The sequence below is a fragment of the Centroberyx affinis genome, unplaced genomic scaffold (genome assembly GCF_046629955.1).
Source record: "Centroberyx affinis isolate AG114_WGS23_722 - 3 ecotype Tasmania unplaced genomic scaffold, CSIRO-AGI_Caff_v1 ptg000224l_1, whole genome shotgun sequence".
In the NCBI taxonomy this organism is placed as follows: domain Eukaryota; kingdom Metazoa; phylum Chordata; class Actinopteri; order Beryciformes; family Berycidae; genus Centroberyx; species Centroberyx affinis.
In genome coordinates this window covers 285263-300222 of record NW_027278911.1, presented here as the reverse complement: position 1 = coordinate 300222, position 14960 = coordinate 285263, and the positions used below count along the sequence as shown (strand labels likewise).

General features: G+C 42.8%; 1 protein-coding gene across 2 annotated transcripts; it reads left to right on the top strand.

Annotated features, from left to right (window-relative positions):
• The first annotated feature begins 350 nt into the window (after nucleotides 1-350).
• Nucleotides 351-12791, top strand: LOC139663368 (queuine tRNA-ribosyltransferase accessory subunit 2-like). Of its 2 annotated transcripts, none has more exons than XM_071542027.1 (9): nucleotides 351-416; nucleotides 626-836; nucleotides 953-1008; nucleotides 2407-2483; nucleotides 2600-2809; nucleotides 3048-3247; nucleotides 5876-6027; nucleotides 9782-9899; nucleotides 11181-12791. In XM_071542027.1, exons 2-9 carry the CDS (start codon nucleotides 634-636, stop codon nucleotides 11431-11433), a joined length of 1269 nt encoding a protein of 422 aa, XP_071398128.1. In that variant the 5' UTR covers nucleotides 351-416; nucleotides 626-633; the 3' UTR covers nucleotides 11434-12791. The 2 variants fall into 2 exon arrangements, with proteins under 2 accessions (XP_071398128.1, XP_071398120.1); XM_071542019.1 differs by having other exon boundaries at nucleotides 5876-6045.
• Nucleotides 12792-14960: the final 2169 nt, after the last annotated feature.

Here is a 14960-nt window from a genome sequence, read left to right as displayed (position 1 = left end):
GTAACCATAGTAACTTTGTTCCCTCCCTAAATCAGCCAAAGTAGTTTTTCGAAGTCAAAACATAGATAAATACATTTTAAAAATCCAATGACATGACTTGTTTAACGTTCTTCATATGGCACAGCAGATGTGAGCTTTGGTGAAGCAAAACGGTGGCACGAAGTTATTTGTAGTTTTCGAAGTGTTGTCTGCTGCTGCTGATGACGCCATCTTTGCGCGACTTGTAGTTCTTTGGCTGTCAGGCAGACTTTTTGTAGGTAAGCGAACGATGCTATCAAACTCATGCTGTTTGAAATGAACACAGCTAGTGTTGCGTATGCTTTTTTAAAATACATAAGGCTGAAATACAAAACATCTTAAAACGCCGACATCTCCGTATCCAGGAATTGCAGGAAGCCGTGTATACACAGTAACACGTGAGTGTCGTTAGCTACGTGGCTAATAGAAAGGCTCATTAGGCTAATGTTAACGTTAGCTAATTGGCGCCACCGTCATTCAAAAGTGTTGTTAAGACGCTGCAGTGTAAACCTTGAGTGAACCTATCTTGTTTATGTGCACATCGACTGCAGCTCTTTTTGTGTCGCCGTTGAGAGGCTAACCACCACACTGTCTGCTCGTACGGCAGGCGGCAGGATGAAGCTGGAACTGTCCCGTGTGGTTCAGGGAGGATGTCGGCTGGGTGTCCTGAAGGGGCTGGGCAGGACGGGACAGCACGCCCTGGAGGTCCCGGGGTGTTTGCTGTACACACGCTGTGGCACAGTGCCCCACCTTACCCAGGACACACTGCACACCCTGAGCAGCCTTCCCTCGGTAACTCAGCTCACCCTGTCCACAATGTAAGCCAATCTCTCTGTTTCTCTCTCTGTCTCTCCCTCACACACACACACACACACACACACACACACACACACACACACACTTCTCACTTCCATTCCTATTTTCTTCCCTCAAGAGCAGAACACCAGGAAGTATTGGAGGAGTTTAAGGATGGATTCAGGAAGTTTGCAGGTACTGTAAGCACAAGTTGCATTACATTAATTTGTTTCACCATCTCCAGTTTCTTCTCACCCCTCACTACCACTTGCCTTCCAGAGAATAACTAGGTCAGTCACATAGGGTTACATTTATATCATTACAGTAGACCTTCAGTTACCCTACCGAATACATCTTGTCAAAATCGTTGGAATTGCTTTGATGTGTGCAGTTAAAAAACAGTTTAAACTGCAAATTAGAATAGATGGGGAGTAAGAGTCCACCCAAACACATTTTATACTCAGATTTTAAGATACCATGTATCCGAACATTTCCAGGTTTTGAATGACCTCTGTTTTCAAGGGGTTCAGGCAAGGGAGGTTCTGAGTTTAGATCTCTCTCAAAGTTGTCTTTTTCTTCCCCTTTAATGGACCAATCATGTCTGTGAAAAGTATGACATCTGAACTATGTTGTGTTCACACTCTGGACAGTGACACACCTGTGCATCCTCTGATTGTAGAAGGTTTGGTAGGTATTGAAACAGGCCTGTCCCCTACCAATATACTACTGGGACAGCAGATAAGACGGGATCTGAATCACTAATTTCCGTGTCACAGGGGTAAGGCGGCGGTAGTGGAGGAAAGGAAGTGATTTATTTATTTATTCAACCATATCATTCAACCTTATTGCTGTTCTGCCCCAAAACTATTTCTTGTTTAGCCCTCTTGACAACTTTATCGTCATTTTAAATTAACTACCACATCAGAAGAACCTGTACCTGAGTATTTACATGCTCAAAATCCTGCATCGGTGTAACTAGTTGATTAATATAAATGTCATACATGCATGATGCACACATTCACTCTGAATTATTTCCTCTGGCTAAATTGTAAAAAGGGAAGCAATTGGCAGTGCTTCTAAATATATGTTGCATATATTATTGAAAAGCGGATTAGCTTAATGAGCTTCACTCAAAACTAGTTCTGTTTTGTGTGACACACATATGTATGTACATATATATATATATGTCCCAGAAGAGTGACCTCATTTGTCTATGCTGTTGTTGTGACACTAAGCTTTACCCTGCTTTAGGCAACCACATTTGAAATTAGAAATATAATTACGGTAGCGTTACTCTTTACTGCAAGGGGATTATTACAGTGTTGACATCAGAGCCCCAGAAAGGGAAAGCTCTGATTGGATAATTAGAAATGAGCAGTATTGGCTGTTGTTGTGTGCGTCTTTGTTTTGTCACGTTTTGATCTTCTGCTGCAGCTGGGTTTGCTGATAAGACCACGCCTGAGTCCTCTCTCCAGACTCAGTTGTGAAATTAACAAACATCAATGAAACATCTGGCTCTATCACATTGCTTTGTACCAGTCCTTTGCTGACTATAACCCTTTTCTTTCTTGACTCTTGTTTTGCTTTGTGCAGGTCTTCGTGATACAGTGTTGTACTGCTCTCTTCATGACCCTGTGACCCCATGCCCTACAGGCCACATCACCAACAAGGTCAGGGTCATGCTCAGGCTAACGTTTCTTTTGAGATTCTCATAGGTATTATTATAGGTATTATTGTCACTCAAGTGTCTTGTCAAGTGAAAATATTCTCTCTCGGTTGTGGCCAGACGGTGTCGGTGTGGGGCAGCGGTGGGCGGATAGAGCTGACGGTGGCCAAGTTCATGGCCCTCCAGAAGACAGTGCAGCCAGACTGGTACCAGAGCATGGCAGACGGAGAGACCTGGCAGAGCAACACCTCTCGCAAAAGGGTTCGAAAATCAGTGGATCGAACTCTGGCCCACCTGGACGAGTGTCTGCTAGTGCACCACAAAACACAGGTACACAGACAACCAGCAATCACTCAACGCATTCCATAGTTCTCTCACTTATGCCAGAGAGATGTGAAAGTCAGAGAGACAGAAATGACTGGAGAGGCGGACTGAGACTGTTTCTATTTCCTGTTAGGTTTCAATATCTGTCTTTTTCTGTCTCCCTCTCTCACTCTTTCTCTCTCTGTCTTTCAAAGATTTCTTTCAATCGGTTGTTTATTTACTCAGCTCTCCCTGTCATTGTCAGGAGTTGCAGGGGGTGGAGGTGTTTGGGGTGGTTGAGGGAGGAGACATCCTGGAGGAGAGGGTGCGCTCAGCCAAGGAGACAGTCAAGAGGCCCGTGGCTGGATTCTGTCTGGACGGCCTCCAAACGGGCTCCATGGACCAGGCCCTGAGGATCCAACTCATCACTGCTGTGACCAAAGAGCTGCCAGAGGACAAACCCAGGTCGGCATTTCATGTGACTGTGTGACTCAGTCATTAGGCAAGCTCTAAAGTGTGTATTGATCACAGTTGTAGGGGGAGACGTAGATTGCCTTGCACTGTCACCCTGTCCCGTCCCCAGTGTGTAAATGAAGATTAAATACATAAACACAGTCAATGAACAGCAAGCAAACAAAAGGAGGCAGGTGGGTGAGTGGACGTACTCTGTCCTCTGTATTGTCATTCATTACCTTGACCTCAAAGACAAAGAGAGAGATGTAACTCAGAGGCACGTACTGTATATATGCACCGGATGAAGACCAGCATGCAGGTGGAATGCATTCCTGCCTTAACAGAAAGCTTATCTGCTTAATTTATTTGAAATTTTTAACAAAACCATGTAACAGATTCCCATTTCTCATCACACTCTGCCTGTCTGGTACAGCTGTGGCCATCTGTGTTTTGTTCTCACCGCGGCAACAATGTGGTTTAGAGACCGGCCAGGTCCAGTTGGGGGGAGTTGGTGCTGCCCAGTCAATTAGTTATCCTGATTGATTGATCACATGTGGAAACCCAGCAGCTCTGGTGTGCTCCCCAACCTTTCCTCTGCCTGTCAGCAGTCATTATTTTCCATCTCAGCTCAACCTTAAAGGATAGTACCGACGGTGTCATTTAGAGTTGCAGCCCATTTACTGCTGTCTGTCTAGTTAGAATTCCCCTAATAAAATTGCAGTGCATGCCGTATGTAATTTGAGTTTTTATCATTTACTTATCATTTTTGTAATACAAACTATACAGTGTCAAACCTAGCTTGAAATTAACTTCTGTCCCAGCTAACAAAGACGCCCTAAATAAAAAGACATGGATGGTGACAATAAAGCTTGTAAGGCGACATGTTTTTGAGGAATTATTTCCTGTCGGAGACTTCCATTTCTCCCTGTGGGAGAAATGATCAGGTGATTGACAGTAAGCAGAGTGTAATGTAACATGTGCATTGATATGAAAACACTCAACTCGGGCACAATGAAATAACGATAAAACAGAAACTTTGACAAAACCAACTTAAGGCCAACTTATGTTACACTGATGGATTATCTAGCTCGGGCAATTTTCAGGTTTGTGGAAGTTGTTTGTCATACTTAATGAATGTCTTCTTCTGAAGGTAGGAAAACAAGCCCTGATCTGTTGTCAGCCCTCCATACTGTATGCCTCTCCACCCTTCCTTCCCATAGAATTTGAATTGATAGAACAGTCATTCCCTTTCAAATCTTCACTCTTGAATGGTAATTTTTAACAGTGGCTGCCATAGAATGTTTGATAATGTTGTTATGGAAACCAGTGTTGATTTGGTGCATGAGGCCGCGGCCACACTGATCCGTTGTGTCTGTCCGTCTCTGTTCATTTCAATTAATTTTCAATGAGAGCTGTCCGTTGTCTGGGCAGCGCTGATGATGCGTCTGTCCCCGTCAGATTTCAGACCCAGTTGAGCTTTTTCTGGACGGACGAATTCGTCACCGTCCATTTAGCAAATCAGAGGCGTTCCTACTTTTTTATTTTTTTTTAAATAAACACGTTGACGGTCCAATACAGCCCAACGGACAGAAATCTATCAGTAATTCTGTGATCCGTTTTCTGAAGGATCAGTGTGGCTGCGGCCTGAGGCTGAGAAAGCTAATGTGTTACCATGGCGACGGCATGGCAGTTGTGATGAACATTCTAACTTCTCATGTTCCCACACTTGTACTGGAACAATGTTCATTTACATGGCAACATTATCATAATTATATGGAAACCATGTTAGGTGAACCAAAGGAAATGACCCACCATGAGACACCAGGAAGTTTCCTTTCTATCCATTCAACTTCTGTGTTCCGTCCACTCCTCTTCCATCTATACTTTCTGTGATTATGCTTACTACATGCCCAAGAAACCATGGAAACCACCGCCTTTCTGCCTGGAAGCCATGGCAACCAACTTTCCTCTCATATACTGGTTGAGCAGAGTCTCTTTAAAGGCACGGGGACAAACTTCCCCCGGAGGTTCCCAGTTCTCCCAACCAAATCAGCCGGTAGCCTTTCAGTGGCATTTCACTGGGGGCACATCCCACATGTCTTCTCCTCTCCTGGAGGTGATGGAGGAGTTTGAGAGAGAGAGGATCTGTGAGGAGTGGTAGCCCATATCCAGGAGCCCAGGAGCTCCCTGTGGGCCTTGCTGAGTTTGGTTCTGAATAGACTCATCTCGAATGCAGCCGGTCGGCATCCCTGCTGGTTGCTCTGGCTGTTATGAGATACAGAGTTTCCCCCTGGACCAAGTGGAGTCATTATCGAATGCTAAATTGGGTTTGACCTTGGCACCTACAGGCAGGAGGGTCAGAGAGAGCTAGTTTAATAGGAAGCCCTGGAAAAGTGAAAACACGCACACTCAAGGGTGCACATGATGTTGTGGGGAAGGGGAATGCTGTTGACATTTGTGTGTGCCTATTATCTGCATAGATGTTTGTGTGTGTTCTATCGATGTCTATGGATCCTTCGTTTACATTGATTTCATGCGTAATTCAGTGCCTAGCTTTGTGCTGTATTTCTGTCTTGGGTGGCATTTAACATTTGTTTTCTCTGTGTGTGTGTGTGTGTGTGTTACGTGCATGAATCCCAGGCTGCTGCAGGGTGTGGGAAGGCCTGACGAGGTGCTGGCGTGCGTGGAGGCAGGAGTGGACCTGTTTGAGAGCTTCTTCCCCTTCCAGGTGACGGAGCGAGGCTGTGCTCTCTGCTTCAGCTTCGACATCTCTCCGGACCCGGAGCGCGCAGGTAGAGCGCCGCCTGCAGGTGTGGTGAATCACTGTGCTAAAGACGAGTTTTGTCACAATTTTTTACCTTAGTACTGATATTGGCTCAAGTAACATGGTTTCGCTTCTAAGTCGTTATCACAGAAAAAACTAAACCAAGGTAATGAAATAAACGTATAAATGATGCAATATAATGTCTAATATTTTGCGAAATGCTACAATCAAACCAATAAACTTTGATTTATCCACTTCATCAATTGATACACATAGAAAGTAGAAAGTTTTATTTTTCAAGAGAAGGAACTGAAACTACAAAAATTGTTGCACTGCATGCCTTCCACAGTTGCACTTGGACTGTCTAAAGTTGTTGAACGTCATTTTCTGGTATAATGTTTGGTAAAATTGATTTGTGCGTAAATACAGTTGTTTATAAACTGTATTCAAAAACTCTGTGGTACTACAGTGCAACCGTTTCCATTAACCATCTCAGCCCCTCTGTCCTCTTCACTCTGCACGCTGACAGATATTGATCCATGAATGTGCAGTAATATAAATGTGATTCACCCACCAGCACCGAACGGACATAAAGAAACAAAATAGCTTTTTTTTGTGTTCATGATTTTCATTCATCTCTAGTACTATTTCTCTTCTGCTTCAGGCTCACCTTGACATTGTTCCATGCATGGAAGTTGTTGTGAGATGTAGATCAAGCCCATTACCTTCGGTTGCTCTAACGATCCCATTTAAGCTCCATCAAACCCTTATTATGCTGCTGAAAGGCATTCATATAAATCCGTCATTTCATACTCTGCAGTGCCCATATTTTTTGTAGAGAAATCCAAGTGTTTCATGTTCTTTGAGGCAATAACTTAGATAAATGCCACTGTGCTTCTGGACATGTAGCTTTTGATTCAAAGCAAAATGGCTTGTTTCTGAATAAAAAGTGGTAAAGTTTTTTATTATGCACAAGTGGTTTGCAAATGAGACATTTTGGAATTTTGCTGCACTTCCTCATTATTTTCACATTTCTGCTCCTGTAAATCAAATTGAAAGACCTTTCAATTAATGCAACTTTGCCCAAAGCCATATAATGAGAAATGGCCTATGTTTTTTGTTTTTTTTGGAAACATGTAGGTGCAATGAAGCAAATGACCCAAAAAATGGAAAAACGTGTTTTCCTCGTAAGGGCCTGCATTATATGCCTAAAGCTAGGGATGCGAATTGCATTTAATAATATTGCTGTTTAAACCAAAGATATTTAACGGACTAGTCTAAAAAAAATGAAGAGGCCAAATGCACAAACATTTATACACACTGAAATACTGCTAATCTAAATTTAAATTAAAACATGATTCCCATTTAAAACATTGAATGTAGGCCTATGCTCAATTCGCAAAAGCACATGGAAACTCAGTCATGGCTTAGTAACGGTACAGGCTTATCATTAAAGCTTACTGTAACAACCTATTTCGTTCAGAATGGTGAGTAAACATGCCACGGCAGCTCGGCTGAAACAATACCTGAGGTAAAAGTCTGATCAAATCAAATCGATTTATCCTCCACAGTTTTTCAGTCTTTTATTTCACATCTCATCAGAGAGCAGGCACTGACAAGCACTGATTTTAGTTAAAACGACTGACGCATTTTGATGTCGAGATCTCACGTCATTAGTAAATGGGGGGGGGAAAAAATCCTCTCCCAAATGCATTTGGATTAGACTGAAAATCAAATAAAATAGAATTAGAATGAAAAGTAATATGGTGGGAAATTTCATTCATCATAAGTAACCATATTGCTTCCCTTAGAACCATTTCTCCACATGAAAGGGACATGGACCAGAGGGTTGAGATAAGACTCCCGACTGTTGCCGTTAACACTTTGAAATGTCATATGCAGCGGTGCTTATGGCAAGTAGTAATTGGCGTGGTCAGCATTTTAATGTTATTAATGGAACTGACTATAATAAGCCATAGTGGGCCTCATGATCATTTCCAAAGGAGACACATATGCTGTTGTAGAGTGAGATCAGAACCCTTCCAGTGATAATGGTGCTGGTTCTCATATAAAAATAAAGGGGCATTCATCTTGCAGTAGGGAGGCAGCATGAAGACTTGTCTCCAATTAGACTATCTCTAACTAGACTTGGATAGACCTGATAAAATAATTCATAGTCATAAATTAATGAACGTCCTCACAGACATTTGCTTTCAATTTGATGAGGAACAATGAAAGCTAAAACTGACTGGTGCTTGAGCATGTTGATGTCCTGTTTGGACATAATGAACAGGGAAGAAGTGTGTGTGCGCATTTAGTGGTCACGGTGCCTGGCAGATGGGGGATTTATTTTGCAATAAAAGCAGAGATCTAATAGCTAAGAATATTTTGTGTGTGTATGTATTTGTTTGTTTGTTGTTGATAGTGTGCATTCTCTAGCTCCAGGTCAGTTGAAATAATTGGGTAGGAAGAGAGTCGGATGGGGAAATTAAATCAATAGTGTATCTCATAGCAGCTCCAGTAGTGAGGTAACAATTAAGTCATGTCCAGCTTTCTGTCTGTTGTCCTGAGTGAAAAGATAAGAAGCATTACGATAAGAGCTATTGGAAATGCATTGACTTTGCCCACTCTGGACCCCCGATTTGATTAAAAAGTTGCTTTAAACTCGGCTGACGGAGTGAAGCTCGGTATCCGGCAGGGTCTAGTGTCAGGCGGCACTAATCGATTCGGCACAGGGAGTGTAATGGAGTTCAGTGGAGGTGAGAACAGTGCCGGTGTCAACCAGCAAACCCGAAGAGAAATTCTAATTCCCCTCTCAGCCAATTAGAAGGCCCCGTGGGGGGGTGGGGTGTCACACCCCCACATCCCAATCAGTGTTCCGTTTTGGCACGGCGAGCTATATGCTAATCCAGCCGCTAGCCTTCTTCCTCTGTCACTCTTTCTCTCCCAATCTTTCAAACTTCTTCTTTTCATCATCCAATCTTTCTTTTCTCCCCCTCTTGCACTTCCTCCACCAACTCTTCTTCAGCTCAAGTTACTTCTCTTAATTAGTACTCTTAATTAGTACCTGTCTTCCATCCTCCAGCCTCCCCCCGTTTTATTTTGTCCATTCATTTTCTTATGCTTAATCACTATTTTTTTTTTTCCACTTTAGCTCCATACTAATCCCCTATAACAATTCCCCTTAGCTGCTTTGTTTCTATAATTTCTGTTGTTTCTCTCTGCTTCATCCTTTTTGCTTTCCCATCCGCTCCCATTTTGCTCTATTGTCTCCCTTTATTTCTTTATCTTTCACACACTATCATATGCAATGCTGTAGCCCATTTTCTCTCTTTTCTCTCTCCCTCCTTCCTTCTCTCTCTTTGTCTCTCTTACACCTCCTCTGTAATTGGCTGGACAGCTTGGTGTGCCTTCCTGTGAACATCAACAGCTCTCCTAATAGTGCTTGACAACTCCTCATCAGCTCAAGTTACTTCTCTTAGTTCTCACCAAGTTAAGTGAAGTCAACCTGCAGCGAACATTACCTATGTGTGAGAGACTTTGGTTTGGTTAGGGATGGTGGTTAGAACAAAGCCAGTAAGTAATTATATTACCATGGCTGAGAGAAACTAGGACACAGCAGTGTTGAATTGGGGATTGAACTATCCATTGGTGTTTTATTTTTGGATCTTGGCTGACAAAGTGGCATCATATAGGGACTTTGTTTTCAGTTAAGGATGAGAATGCGGTGTGAATTGTTTGTGATGTGTCGGGATTAATGAGATGGATGTAAATTTTGGCAGTGCTGGAGTTGAACGACGAGAGGGACGCAGCAGGGGAGACGCAAGAGAACGGAGACGTTAATCTCGATGACCAAACGCAGATGATGACATCCTTTGAGATCAACTTGAAAGACAAGAGGTTTGTTGTGGCTATAAAAGACCTCAAGGATTTACCACCAATAGTGTGTGCAGAATGTGTATGGGCTCAAAAGGGTGGCAAATGTTTTTTAAACATGTACAGAGAGGTTCACAAATGTTTTGCAACTTGCAGTTGTATATCAACATTTGTATGTTGTGTTGAAGATTTAAACAAATAAATCCAAATGTAAATTTGTAAAATAACCCTTTTGTACAATTAGATTCACATTTGTGAATGCAGAAAGTCTTGTAAGAAAGTCTTGTAGTTGCACATTAACTTTGGTAAATGTGATAATGAAAATTACATCCACAACTCACATTTACATGCAACACATCGACTACAAGTACGGCATTTTGGCACAGAATTGACACAGTTTAATTGGCCAATGAGGACGCTGGATTTTACATGCCATTTGACTATCCAATCAGGGCTCAATGTAGTCTGACCACTTTGTGCGTTTTAAAGGCAATGATGTTATTTTTTTACACTTGTTTAATTTTCTTGTCATCTTGGTGACGAGGTGACCTCCGGACAAAAGTTTGTAGCATCGACCAGTACACCAAAGAGTACACCAGTACACCACATACTAATCAGTATGTGCTGCATATGGTACACTTAGGCATTGGCTCATTGACTTTGGCAGAAAGCCAATGAGGCCACGGTGTCCTTATCAGTCCCAGGATGAAAGAAACAAACATGTACGCCATTATTGTTGTAAGGCTAACCAATCATGTATATTCATTCTGAAATATTTGTTAACAACCTCAACGTTGTGGCTGATTTCAGCTACTACAAGAAAAGCAAGGCAGGCTGACTAATCGCTAATCTCTGTAGTAAACTACCACAAGCAGGCTAAACAGCTAGCAAGCCCATGTAGCCGTTAGTGCATTTTCAACAACAAAATGCTTATTCTGAAAGCTCTGTAAGCATTTTAATAATATTTGATGACACACAAACCATGATAGTGAATAGCCCATACTGACCCTTGTACAAATGAACCCAGTGAGTGTCTGAAGAGGGACACACCCACCACTATGATCAAAATAGGGCAAAAGCAGACAAAACTTTCTCACACATTCCACAATGTTGATGTGGAACTTCAAGTTTCGAAACATTTGTGAACCTCACTGTACGCATTGAAAAAAAAAAATTGGCATCCATTTTAGCCCATAAATCTTTGCTGTCAAGAATTTGTGGGACATTTGATTTACATCTGGGACACCAGTTCATGAACTCTACTTAAACGTCAAACTTTGTTTGAACCTTGCAACTTCTGTCCAGGTACCAAGGCGACTTCCGTCCCCTGGTGGAAGGGTGTGGCTGCTACTGCTGTAGGAACCACCAGAGGGCGTACCTGCACCACCTGCTGGTGACCAATGAGCTGCTGGCAGGAGTCCTGCTCATGCTCCACAACACGGCCCACTACCACGCTTTCTTTGGTGCCCTGAGAGAAGCTCTGGCCAACGATAAACTGGACCTGCTCAAGAGAAAGGTGCTAAAGGAGAGAGGTGGGCAGACAGAAACAAAGGAGTAAGATGGACAAGTCCGACAGAGGGATTGATATGGACATTGAGACGGGACGTTAGTGGGGGAAGAAATGCTCTTCCTCTTAAGGATCACTGGATTAACTTGGCTATGGGAAATCAGAGCATCACCTTCCACCGTCCAGTCCGGTCAGAGGAGAAACAAAAATATTGCAGAGAGCTTGAGACGGAGTCAGTCGGTCCATGGGTAGAGTCAGGTTTCTAAAGAGCAGTTGGGAGAGGAAGAGGAGGATGAAGGGCGAGAGCGTAGACGACAACCTTTGCTGTTTGTGTCTGGGGTTTATGTCTGGGTTTCCCATCAAGGCCACTTCCTTAAGCCTGTGTATTGATCTGAGCAGATGACGGGGAGACCGAATCAGGGGTAGGTGAGTGAAGGAGGGAAAGGAGTTGAACGAGGGGTCAAGACAGACAGAGAGAGAGAGAGAGAGATAAGATTCCATAAAGTAGTGAGAGGACGGATGGTGGTGGAGTATCGACCATGACTGCAGCCCTGTGTGCCTGGTCCTCGTGGTCCTATTCCAGGTCAGCGGATGACTAATGTCCCCTGGACTCATTAACACATATCTATACACCAGAGGGAGAACCAAACAGAGCAACCAATTATGTCCGGGGGGGGAGAAATTGACCAAAAGAACTTCCTGTTTTTGTCTGAAATAGATTAAAAAGTCACCATGTGTCCAATAAGATTTCCTTGAGGCTCTGTTTTGCTATTTCCCACTAACACTGGTGCAAGTTGTGCCCTTTCAGCATACTGCTCCCTGATGGTGTCACCTCTTGCTTTATTGATCTGTCCATTTCTCTGTTTTTATCATCAAGCATCTTTCTTGCTTGTTCCTCATGTGCTCCATGCATATGTTTTATGCTCAGTTGAATACCTGGAATAAGATGATCTTTGCCATGCATAATAAATTGAAACAATTGCTTTTTTTACCTGGAGAATTGATGATCTCTTTTACCTTCCACACGCATGTCCACACATGTAGAGTGACTTCATGTACTCGCAAACCCCACAGAATAACAGCCATGTATGATGAAAATGTGCGTCACATTATACGTGTTTGCATCCCTTCCATGCATATAGATGTGATGGTGGGTGTCGGAGGAACCGTTCCCTTGGGTTTTGGGGAGGTTAACTGAAGGTTTGAGCTGACAGCTCCGCCATTCCTGCCGCTGAGGAAAGGATAAAGAGCAGATAAAGATATGGGAGTCCACTGCCTCCCATGCTGAGATGGAGGGAAGCTTTTTGAAGGTGACGGACTGTAATTGACTGCCAGACTGTGCAGATGTCTGTGGGGGATAGGGACAGACTGAGAGAGAGGAGAGTGTGACAGATTTATGGGAGGTTGATGTGGATATTTGTTGTACATGTGGGTTACCTGAAGAGCATCGCATTGTATAGGAGTGGGTGGGAGGGTTTGTTGTCATCGATAGGTGGGTGGTATAAATAAGGAAATGTAAATCCTTGAGAAATGTTGGCAGAAATGGGTTGGGAAGGATAAAAAGAACTTAATTCATGCCTGAGGGGAAATTAGGTGAACGCTAACACAAGCAATGACCTCTAGACTGGGTTTATTTTGCTGGTTAATGTGGATGACAGCAGACAGAAGGATTGAGAGCTGAGCTTGTGACTAGAAGGTTGTCAAGTCAATCCCGCAGATTGGCTCGTAAAAATATAGAGTGGATGGTGAATTGCTCTCTTTTAACAACTACTATTGACACTTCACTAATGGAGTTGCTCAGGAGCCAACAGCAGAGGATTGGTTTTACTGGGCAGCTTCCAGGTGTGAATGTGTATCTGGAAAAGATGAAAAAAGCATGCATGCTTGTTAAATCTGCATTGGGTAAATAAACCATGGTGTTAAAAAAAAGATTTTAGTCTGGTTATTAAAGTCATTTGGACTCTTTGCTCCATAGTACAGTTGAGTGCTAAATTGTAAGTCACTACTATCTACAGATCTACAAACTATTCACCTTATCAAATAAATTCCATTTATGCTGATGGATTTGCACATGCCACAAAGAGATTTTCAGGACTGATATTTTTACATTACTAAAGTGAGGACTGTGTGTTTGATAAATAGACTGTGAGAGAGTGGTAGAGCAAAATAAGTTGAAACTATAACTCTGCTATAACTGCTTGTTAATATACAGATAGGATACTTTTGATTGAACCTTTTATCCAGGAGGAAAATGGTCAGAAGACCAGAAGAAGTTTGCTGCCTCCAGCTCTCACCTTGTCACTTAGTCAACCATGTTGTCCATTTCAGAAGGGGGAGTAAAGAAAATAGAGCATCACATATTTATTTACCATTAGTCTCTAAAATGTATGGGTCCTGTCTGAAACAGTCACAACACAAGTATGTTGAATTTGATCAACTGCTAACTCAAAAGAAATTTAACTTTCTCTCCTGTGCCACACAGGACAGCCAGGCTCTTTTTTGTAACATTTGCAATTGTACAATAGAAAAGTATTTTTCTCAAATTTGAGTAGTTAAAACTTTTGACATTATGTGTATTTATTTCCACATTGCACTGTTGGTGCTAGACACACTGCAGAGCTTTAATAACAAAACTCATGTTTGCCCAAAATGCCTATTTGGCTTTGAGCCTTTGAATTGTACTGTACAAGCATTTTGCACATACATCTGCATCCAGGAGTTTGACTTTTTTTGTGAGGCAGGCTGAGGCTTATGGTGATACACATGCTATGTGTGTATTTCATTCACTGCTACAGTGAGTGACATTGGGCACAATTTCCATTTTAAAGGGGTCTGAATGGCACAGTGAGCAGGTGGCCCTCATAGCTCATTTCAACCAATTGTAGAGATGGAAAGTGCTATTCCAATGGATCAGTACAAGTTTCCCTTCTCTCTCCACTCTCCTGGACAACTCTGCAGAGTGAGCACGGCCGCACATTTATCTCACACTTCACATGGCAGCCAGACTGCTATCCACTGCTGTGGCAGCTCAAAGTTGAAACAAATTAACTCACATGCTCTCCCAGCAAAAAACTAATGGTTTGGACTGGGGTTTTAGATGGAGGAAATTATGGCCAGATAGGGTTTTATCAATGAGGGATTGTATTGGAAGTCTTTACAACAGTGAGGCAGTGCCAATATTTGTCAGTTTGAGTGTCGTGATGCGTTAGATCTCATGTAAGCTTGGCTCATTGATTTGACAAGGTGTCATAGTGGACCGAGCTCCCTCCCAAACACACTCACTGCCAAACTGTCACTTTACATAAGAGGGGCTCCTGTTTCACTTCACCCAATGAGAAATGCTCAGAGCGTCATAAACTGTCATGGCGGTGATTCCATCGGTAGTTCCTGACCCTGCGCTCTGTCCCCATGGTAACCCTTGACCGCTGGCTGTTAAACAGCTGGTGAGATGCAGCCGTGAAGCTCGCCACTTGGCTCAGGCTGACTGTAAATGATTACTCACTAAACAGGAGGGCAAATGCCCTATTACTTCGCTGATATATTTCAGGATTCATTTATACACATAAATCACCAGGTGA

What these genes read in the sequence shown, in the direction of transcription:
- LOC139663368 (XM_071542019.1), top strand. Translation starts at nt 634, where the DNA reads ATGAAGCTGGAACTGTCCCGTGTGGTTCAGGGAGGATGTCGGCTGGGT. An exon ending in CAGCTCACCCTGTCCACAAT is followed by an intron (nt 837 to 952) that starts GTAAGCCAATCT and finishes TCTTCCCTCAAG; the next exon opens with AGCAGAACACCAGGAAGTAT. An exon ending in CTGCCAGAGGACAAACCCAG is followed by an intron (nt 3,248 to 5,875) that starts GTCGGCATTTCA and finishes CATGAATCCCAG; the next exon opens with GCTGCTGCAGGGTGTGGGAA.